Raw genomic sequence first — 10,184 nt, 5'->3', positions numbered from 1 at the left:
GTACAATTGCAACATTTAAGAGGCATTTGGATGGGTATATGAATAGGAAGGGTTTGGAGGGATATGGGCCAGGTGCTGGCAGGTGGGACTAGATTGGGTTGGGATATCTGGTCGGCATGGACGAGTTGGACCGAAGGGTCTGTTTCCATGCTGTACATCTCTATGATTCGAACCAAAAATTGACACAGGCCTACAGGGCGTTAGGGCTGTTCTCTCATTAGAGAGAGGTGACGGGTGGTGGTTTAACCTGAGGGTCACCACACACCTCAGGTGAGGGGAGAGGTTGAGAAGGAGAGTCCTTCATGGTAACTTCAGCTGCTGTGGGAATTGAACCAATGCTGTTGGCGTCTCTCTGCATTGCAAATCAGATATCTTTGTCTCAATGAATTCCGATGGGTTCAGCAGTTTCCAGCTCAAGGCATGGTTGAAAATGATGGTCAAGCAGCACTCTGTTATTCCAAATGGGTAAGGGAGTAAATGGCATCTGTTCAGACAATACGATTGGCTCCATTTGCAGAGGATGATGGGACAATCGCCAATTGGGATGGGAGAGGAATGCATTGTGAGTCTCACCAAGGAGTTCTGATACCTGCTGAGCCTTTTTAAAAATTTGTTTATAGGATGAAGACGACTCTAGCTTGGCCAACATTTATTTCCCATATCTAACTGCTCCAGAGGGCAGTGAAGAGTCAACAGCACTGCTCTAGATCTGGAGTCACACATTGGCCAGACTAGGTAAAGATGGCAGTTTCCTTCCCTCAATATTCCCCAACAATTGACACCAGTTTCACGATCATTACTCGATGGTTAATGCCAGATTTTAAAAAATGGGATCCAACTTCCATGATAACAGGATTCAAACCCAGGTCCCCAGAGTATGACTGCGGTCTCAGGGTTAACAGTCTAGCGATAACGCCATTAGACTATTGCCTCCTTTAACGAGAGCAGTTAAGTACAGAACCTGGGTTCATAAAAAAGATAAATTGCAGGAATTTTAGGTCCTTTGAGAAAATATTAAACTTTTGGATCAACTCTGGGATTGGGAGGGTTTGGTTTCCCCCGTGTCACCCAAGTGAGAGGGGATGTTTTTACTTCTAATCAGAGAGAGTGCCCAGTGACGTGGGAGAGTCTCCTCTTTTCTGGAACGCTGCATTCCCACTTTGAGCAACCTCTGGGCAATAGGGAAAAGAACAAATAGAGGGGACTCAATAAGAGGTTCACTTGGTGGGATGGGGGCGTGGTGCCTGGGGTCTGGAGCTTGTTTCCAAAAAGGGAGGTAGAGGCAGAAAGCCTTTGCACTTGGAGTTCCACCACTCACAGGGCTTGGACCAAGACTGGGAAAATGGGGATGAATAGCTCATTCTTGGCTAGCAGGTACTTGAGGGGCCAAACTGCCTCCTTTCCAAAGCTTTTGCAATGCAAATCTTTAATGTCCACGTGCAAACCTTCAAAGATGAACACATAAAATCAATAAACTGTACGGGACCTTCGGCTTTATGAGTAGAATAGTGATTACAGAAGGAAGGAAATTACATTACTCTGATATAAAACATTTGTGCTACCTCAGCTGGGATACTGTGTCCACCCTTTGGGAAGGACAGTGAAAGGTTACACAGAAGTGTGACTGGAATAGTTCCAGGGTTAAGGAATTACAGCAAGAGAAAGCTATGGGAAGTTGTGGTGGGGATGTTTCAAATTGTTACGGTTTTGGATAGAATCAATAGAGGAAAACTATCTGAATCTCTGTGATGTCAACAAAGGGGGCTGCAGATTAACTAAATAAACCTAGGTGCCAAGTATCTTCTGGTACTGAGCGGGGAAGATCTGGAATGCACCGCGTGATGGAATGTTTCCTTTCGGTTCAGGAAATAACACCATCGGAGCAGACGTAGGCCCATTCAGCCCATCGAGTCTGCTCCAACATTCAGTGAGATAGCAACTGATCCGATAGCCCTAAACCCCACTTTACTGCCTTTCCCCTCCATACCCTTTCTGATTAAAAATCGGTTGGTCTCAGCCTCAAGTATACTTCATGAGCCAGCCCTCTGTGGTAAAGGCTTCCACAGATCATTGGATAAACAATCCATGAACTGGGTAAATACTTGGAGGGAAAATGATGCGGGTGATGGGGGTGAAGTTGGATGCGGGACTTAATGCGATCGCTCTTCAAAGGAGCTAGCACAGAGGCGATGGGCGATAGGTCACCCTCTGCCTTTTGTTTTCTTTATTCTTCGATGGGATGTAGACACTGCTGGCAAAGCCAACAGTTATCGCCTGGCCCTAATGGCCCTTGAACTCAGTGATCTTTTTGGGCCATTTCTAAAGGCCGTTGAGAGTCAACCCAAAAGAAAAACCAAGGATCTAGGAATGCCAGAAATCTGAAACACAAACAGAAATTGCTGGAGAAACTCAGCAGGTCTGGCAGCATCTGTGGAGAGAGGAAGCAGAGTTAATGTTTCGGGTCCAGTGACCCTTCTTCCAAACTGAGTCAACCACGTCGCTGTGGGTCTGGAGTCACGTATAGGCCAGACCAGGTGAGGATGGCAGTTTTTTTCCCTAAAGGACATTGGTGAACCTGATGGGTTTTTATGGCAATCGACGTGGTTGTCATGGTCACCGTCACGGAGACTTGCTTCATATTGTGGAAGACCTGGACCATTTAAATATCTTAGTGACTCACTGACAATGGAATACCACTGGAATGCATGGGAAGGAGGAGCATCCTGGGGCAACTAATCAATCTAGAGATGTCCACCTCAGAGCAGAAAGGGTTCAGAGTAAAGTGAAGTGGAGTTCAGGATTAACAGACCAGCAACGCGCTCAGAACACAGGGACACTTGAACAGGAGTAGGCCTTTCAGCCCCTCCAGACTGCTCCGTCATTCAATGGCCGTTCTCTGGCCTAACTCCATATGCCTGCCTTGGGCCCATATCCCTTGCTTAATAATAATTTGTCTCTCTCAGAATGAAGAGTGATGATTGAATTAGCCTTGGCCATTGTTTGTGGAAAAGAGTTCCAAACCTCCATGTCTCTTTGTGCGTAGAAGTAATTCCTAAAACCGCTCCTGAATGGCCTGGCCCTGAGACTGCATCACCTGGTTCCGGAGTGAGATTAGGTTCCCTACAGCATGGAAACAGGCTCTTTGGCCCAACACGTCCACACTGACCCTCCGAAGAGTAGCCCATCCCCCTACCCTATATTTACACCTGACACTATGGGCAATTTAGCATGACCAATTCACCTAAACTGCACGTCTTTGGATTGTGGGAAGAAACCCACACAGACACGGGGAGAATATGCAGACAGTCACCCGAGGCTGGAATCGAACCCAGGTCCCTGGTGTTGTGAGGCAGCAGTGCTAACCGCTGAGCTACTGTGCCACACACGCAAATCTTCATCCAGTTGAAATAGTCTATCTTTATCTACCCTATCCTTCCCTGTTAATATTTCGAAAACCTCGATCAGATCTCTCCTTAACCTTCTAAATTCGAGGGAATAAAGGCCTAATTTGTCTAATCTCTCTGCATAACTTAACCCCTGAATTCCTGGTATCATCTTTGTAAACCTGCATTGTACTCATTCAAGGGACAAAACAAACCTAAGGTATGGTTCTCATTGAATGGCACAGCAGACTCGATGGGCTGAATGGACTATTTCTGCTCTTATGTTCATAGTGTTGTCCTGGGATTTTCATGGAGTGGAACAGGGAGAAAGCAGGAGGTTCTGCTACCAGGTGACATGGAGAGGCAAAAGATCTGGTGAGGAGATGAGCTTTCTTTGACACAACATGTTGTTGGGACGTCACCTGAAATTCATCTTCAAAGGGAATAGGAGAAAGGCAGAGAGGGAGCCAGAGTGCACAGATCACTGAGGGTGGCAGCAAAGGTTGAGAGAGAATTTCATAAACCACATAGCGTTGTCAGCTTTATTAGTGGAGGCATAGAGAACGAGAGCAGGAAGGGCATGTTGTACTTGTACAAGAGACTTGTTTGCCCCCCCCGCCGCAGCTGGGGTACTGTGTACGCATGTGGGTGCCGCATGATGGGAGTGATATGAAGACATCAGAGAGCGTGCAGAAGCGATTTATGAGAATGGTTCCAGGATTGAGAAGATTTGGTTGTGAAGGTGGAAACTGAGTGGTTGGAACTGTTTTCCTTGGAGTACAGAACGCCAAGAGGAAGGTCTGATTGAAGTATTTCAGAACAGTATAAAACTCTGGTACGGCCACACTTGGAGTATTGTGTACAGTTCTGGTCACCGCATTATAAGAAGGATGTGGAAGCTTTGGAGAGGGTGCAGAGGAGATTTACTAGGGTGTTGCCTGGTATGGAGGGAAGGTCTTACGAGGAAAGGCTGAGAGACTTGAGGCTGTTTTTGTTAGAGAGAAGAAGGTTGAGAGGTGACTTAATAGAAACATACAAGATCATCAGAGGGTTATAAAGGGTGGACAGGGAGACCCTTTTTTCCAAGAATGGTGATGGCGAGCACAAGGGGCATAGCTTTAAATTGAGGAGTGGTATGTATAGGACAGATGTCAGAGGTAGTTTCTTTACTCAGAGAGTAGTAAGGGTATGGAATGCTTTGCCTGCAACAGTAGTAGATTCACCAAGTTTAAGTGCATTTAAGTTGTCATTGGACAGGCATATGGACATACATGGAAGAGTGTAGGTTGGATGGGCTTCAGATTAGTATGACAGGGCAGCACAACATCGAGGGCCGAAGGGCCTGTACTGCGCTGTAATGTTCTGTGTTCTATGTTAGCCATGAGGGATCCAGGCTGACGGATCTGGACGGGAGAAAATGCTGGCACTTGTGAAATGAGAGGGGGCACAAAGTCCAAACTGATTAGTGGAGATCAGTCCATCAGAAAGCAAGTGCAGGCCTGGAAGGACTGTGTGGTTAGCATGGCTGCCTCACAGTGCCAGGGGCTAGCTTTCGATTCCTGGCCTGGGTGACTGTCTATGTGGAGCTTGCATGTTCTCCCAGTATCTGCATGGGCTTCCTCCCACAGTCCAAAGAATGTGCGAGTTAGGATGGATTGACCATGTAAAATTGCCCATACTGTCCGGGGATGTGCAGGTTAGTTGGGTTAGTCATAGGAAATGTGGGGTTGAAGGGCTAGGGTGTGGGACTCTCTCTGGAGGGTCAGTGTGGACTTGATGGGCCAAATGGCTTGCCCCCACACTGTAGGTGGTGGGCTGAATAGCCTCCTCTTGCCTTGCAATGATTCTGTGCAGTAGGAACAAAAGGGAGCGGGTCTAATTAGGCTCTAATTAGGCTGCCCTTTGGGTACAAGCATGATGAATGGCCTCTTTTTGCCATCATTCCATGAGGGTACTTACTATGTCAGTGTAGGCCTCAGTCATTTGGATCCACTGTCCCCCTGGCAACCGGGCCTGATTTTCAAACACTTCCTCAACGAAGGTCATGTGACCAGCATCCACATCGTACAGCAACCTGTAAGTGAGAATGCCCCGAAATATGTTAATGTGTTCTATCCCCTTACCCTTATCGACCCAGTAACCACAGCCAAGGGCCAGTGGGTATTAATGGGGGCAATAGGGCTATCATTGATAACAGAGACCGAACTGAAGACTGCAACAACCACACTCTTTAGAAATTCAGCTCATGGGACCCTAGCAACAAAGACATTGCAATACCCCTGGGTGAGGTGGGAGTTCGTGCTTGTATGAGTCAATAGTATAATTAGTGACAGCTACTTCTGCATGGACTCAGGCTCCGTCCCTTGGCCAGAGGTTAGCAGAGACTCTCTGGATCACTCTTGGGATGATAGCAATGCAACTGATCAATTCTGACCAAGTGATCTCTTCTTGGGGTGGGGTGAAGTGGGTAGGAGGTGAGAGTGATCCCACGGAACAGGACAGCAAGGATGCCCCTCTCTATAATGCCTTCAAGAGATTCATAACCCATGAAACAACTCTTGAGGTGCCTTCACTGTGGCAAGTGCAGGAGTCGACAAATGCACAGCAAGATCCCAAGTAGCGGGACAGGGTCATAACACGACAGCTGGCATTTCTGCTTTTCCATGGTGGGGCCAATACTGGTTGGGATACTAGGAATAACCCTACCCCATCTTCCAAGACAATGCTCACTCAAGACGGGTAGACAGGAGCCATGGTTTAGCAACTCATTCGCAATGACAGTGCCTTTGGAGTGACTCTCCTTCAGGATCACATCAGCTCGTGTGCAGGATCTGCTGTGGGACTTGATCCCATAACCTTTTGACTAGAATGTCACCCATTAACACTCAAGGGAGCACTTTGCACGTGAACAGTGAGCCCTCGATGGGCCGAAGGGCCCTTTCCCTGTGTTTAGGCCTCAGGTAACTCAGCAGGGCCTGCTCTGCCCATCCATGGTACACCGTCAGAGCTTCCGTTTAATTGGAAAGTGGCAAAAAAAAATGCTCAAATTGCCGAAGCTGCACATTCTCAATCCCAGCACCCCTCACTCGCACCCGGACCTGAAACACACACTCACGTTTTCTCAGGAGAGATGAACCAGTCTCCTGCCCAAGCCCAGCCTGCCGACGGCCGGAAGGAATCCTTGGGGAGCTTGATCTTCCCGGTGACGTCGGAGTATTTGGGATAGGTGAGGCCCGTTGTGCCCCAATTCCCGACCAGGGCCAACTTGGTCTGGTTTTCGTACTGCACGAGAAAGACAGCTCCGTTAGCCTCATTCACCCCCATCCGGGATTACACAGCCCCCAAGTTACCCAAACCCCAGAGGGAATCAACTCTTACCAAGCACAGACTTCACAAAAAATGGAAACTGATCAGACTCAAGAAGCTTGACACCATCCATAACAAAGTAGCCTGCTTCTATGGCGCAATTATGGACAGGCCATAAATGTTGGTTAGCCAGCGACACCCCTGTCCCACAAGTGATTTTTAAAAATACTCCCCTGCTCTGGTACAAATGTAACAGGAGCTAGGCAAGAGGAGCAAATTATTTACAATAATTCAGGTTTCACTATCCCAAATCAGGCTGGGACAGCACTGCATCATGTTATTCTAGACTGTGGGCGGCACGGTGGCTCAGTGGTTAGCACTGCTGCCTCACAGCACCAGAGACCCGGGTTCAATTCCCGCCTCAGGGGACTGACTGTGTGGAGTTTGCACGTTCTCGCCGTGTCTGCGTGGGTTTCCTCCGGGTGCTCCGGTTTCCTCCCACAGTCCAAAGATGTGCAGGCCAGGTGAATTGGCCATGCTAAATTGCCCGTAGTGTTAGGTAAGGGGTAAATGTAGGTGTATGGGTGGGTTGCGCTTCGGCAGGTCGCTGTGGACTTGTTGGGCCGAAGGGCCTGTTTCCACACTGTAATCTAATCTAATCGAATACTGATGTAGAGGGGCCCAGTGTTGGACTGGGGTGGACAAGGTCAGAAGTCACATGACACCAGGTGATAGTCTAACAGGTTTATTTGAAATCACAAGCTTTCAGAGCACTGCCCCTTCGTCAGGGTGCTTTCAAATAAACCTGCTGGACTATAACCTGGTGTCGTGTGACTGCTGGCTTTGTTCTAGATTGCAAGATGTACTATCGTGGTACACTCCAGAACAAACTGTCCTCTGGCTAGCCTAGGGCACACTATCAGCACCCCATGTTATCCTAGAACACATCCATTAAAATCTAGTATTCTACAGCAAAGCATGGACTACCCCAAAGTTATTCTAGAACACACTGTTGAACGTTTCTACTTGTTTGCGAATACAAATACAGCTAGTCCGAGTCACTGCACACTTACAGGTGCACTCAGCCTCTTGTATCGTTGTTCCAGAATGCAATGCTGGACTTTCTAGAGCACACTTGCTGTCTCATCATATTCTCAAATTCAAGATATTCATACCCAATTTACTCTAGAACACGTTATTTGCAAATCCAAATTATCCAGGAAATAAAAATGGCATGCCAAGTGCATTTACCGTCCAGGTTATTCGAGAACATCTTTGCCAGGTTTGCTAGAGCTCCTAGGGAGGGTTTAAACGAGATTGACAGGGAGGTGGGAACCTGAGCTAAGGATCAGATGATGGAGTAGGTAGTGAACGGCCAGAAACAGTTTGCACAGAATCTATGAGGACGGATACACACTTGATAGGGCAAAGGTGCAGTCAGTGGGATGGGTTGAACTGTATCTATTTTAATGCAAGAAGTGTCAGGAATAAGGGTGATGTATTCAGAGCATGGATTAGTACATGAATGATGATGTTGTGGCCGTTACGGAGACTTGGATATCACAGGGGCAGGAATGGTTGTTGGATGTTCCAGGGTTTCAAAAGGAATAGGTGATGGGGTAAAAGAGGTGGAGGAGTGTCATTGCTAATCAGAGATAGTATCACAGCTGTAGAAAGGAAGGTCATCGGGGAGGGTTTGTCCACAGTCAGTCTGGGTGGAAGTCAGAAACAGGAAAGGAGCAGTCACTCTATTGGGAGTTTCCTACAGACCCCCCCAGAGACACAGAGGAGCAGATTGGGAGGCAGAGTTTGGAAAGATGCAGAAGTAATAGGGTTGTTGTCATGGATGACTTCAACTTCCCTAATATTGATTGTCACCTCCTTAGTTCAAATAGTATGGATGGAGCAGTTTTTGTCAGGTGTGTCCAGGAAGGGTTCCTGATGCTATATGTCAATAGGCTGACTAGAGTGGAGGCCATATTGGATTTGGTGATTGGCAACTAACCATGCCAGGTGTCAGATCTTTTGGTGGGAGAGCATTTCGGTGATAGTGATCACAACTCCCTGGCCTTTACTATAGTCATGGAGGGGGATAGGAGCAGACAGTATGGGAAAGTATTTAATTGGGGGAGGGGGAATTACAATGGCATCAGGCAGGAACTGGGGTCGCCTAAATTAGGAATAGATGTTCTCCAGGAAATGCATAAGAGGTTGTTTAGGAAGTACTTGCTGATCGTGCTGGAAAGGTTTGTCCCACTGAGGCAAGGAAGGGATGGTAGGGCAAAGGAACCTTGGGTGACAAGGGATGTGGAACATCTAGTAAAGAGGAAGAGGAAGCTTACTTAAGGTTGAAGAGGCAAGGATCAGACAGGGCTCTAGAGGGTTACAAGGGAACCAGAAAGGAACTGAAGAATGGACTTAGGAGAGCTAGAAGGGGGCATGAAAAATCTTTAGTGAGTAGGATTAAAGAAAACCCTAAGGCATTCTACACCTATGTGAGGAACAAGAGGATGGCCAGACTGAGGGTAGGTCCAATCAGGGATAGTGGAGACAATTTGTGCCTGGAGTCAGAGGAAGTAAGGGAGGGCCTTAATGAATACTCAACTTCAATATTCACTACTGAGAGGGATCTTAATATTTCTGAGGACAGAGTGAAACAGACCGATATGCTCAAACAGATTGATGTTAAGGAGAAGGATGTGCTGAAAATTTTGAAAAACATAAGGATATACCTGAGGTTACTACAGGAAGCGAGGGAAGAAATTGCTGCACCTTTGACGATGATCTTTGCGTCCTTACTGTCCACTGGAATAGTACCAGATGATTGGAGGGTGGCAAATGTTATTCCTTTGTTCATGAAAGGGAATAGGGATAATCCTGGGAATTACAGACTGGTCAGTCTTATGTCAGTGGTGGGCAAATTATTGGAGAGGATTCTGAGAGACAGAATTTATGATTATTTGGAAAGCCATAGTTTGTTTAGAGATAGTCAGCATGGCTTTATGAGGTAAAAACAATGACTGCAGATGCTGGAAACCAGATTCTGGATTAGTGGTGCTGGAAGAGCACAGCAATACAGGCAGCATCCGAGGAGCAGCTTTATGAGGGGCAGGTCATGTCTCACGAACCTTATTGAATTCTTTGAGGATGTGATAAAACACATTGATGAAGATAGAGCAGTGGATGTGGTGTAAATGGATTTTAGCAAGGTGTTTGATAAGGTTCCCCATGTAGGCTCATTCAGAAAGTAAGGAGGTCTGGGATACAGGGAAATTTGACTGTCTGGCTACAGAACTGGCTGACCCATAGAAGACAGAGGGTGGTAGTAGATGGAAAGTATTCAACCTGGAGCTCAGTGACCAGTGGTGTTCCACAGGGATCGGTTCTGGGACCTCTGCTCTTTGTGAATTTTATAAGTGATTTGGACGAGGAAATGGAAGGGTGGGTTAGTAGGTTTGCCGATGACGCGAAGGCTGGTGGAGTTGTGGATAGTGT

The 10,184-nt window shown here is 47.1% G+C and overlaps 1 protein-coding gene across 1 annotated transcript in view; it reads right to left on the bottom strand.

The window, feature by feature from the left end:
- The window catches only part of LOC122554658 (dysferlin-like), a 283,205-nt gene that overhangs the window by 159,840 nt on the left and 113,181 nt on the right, over window positions 1-10,184 (bottom strand). Inside the window, exons 9-10 of the mRNA XM_043700348.1 lie at window positions 6,499-6,665; window positions 5,343-5,457 (exon numbers count right to left, since the gene is read on the bottom strand). Coding sequence (XP_043556283.1) covers window positions 5,343-5,457; window positions 6,499-6,665 — 282 coding nt within the window. The remainder of the gene's footprint in view (window positions 1-5,342; window positions 5,458-6,498; window positions 6,666-10,184) is intronic.

This window comes from Chiloscyllium plagiosum, chromosome 1 (genome assembly GCF_004010195.1).
Source record: "Chiloscyllium plagiosum isolate BGI_BamShark_2017 chromosome 1, ASM401019v2, whole genome shotgun sequence".
Classification (NCBI taxonomy): domain Eukaryota; kingdom Metazoa; phylum Chordata; class Chondrichthyes; order Orectolobiformes; family Hemiscylliidae; genus Chiloscyllium; species Chiloscyllium plagiosum.
The sequence above is the reverse complement of the archived record's forward strand: the minus strand, read 5'-3'. Positions and strand labels throughout refer to the sequence as shown.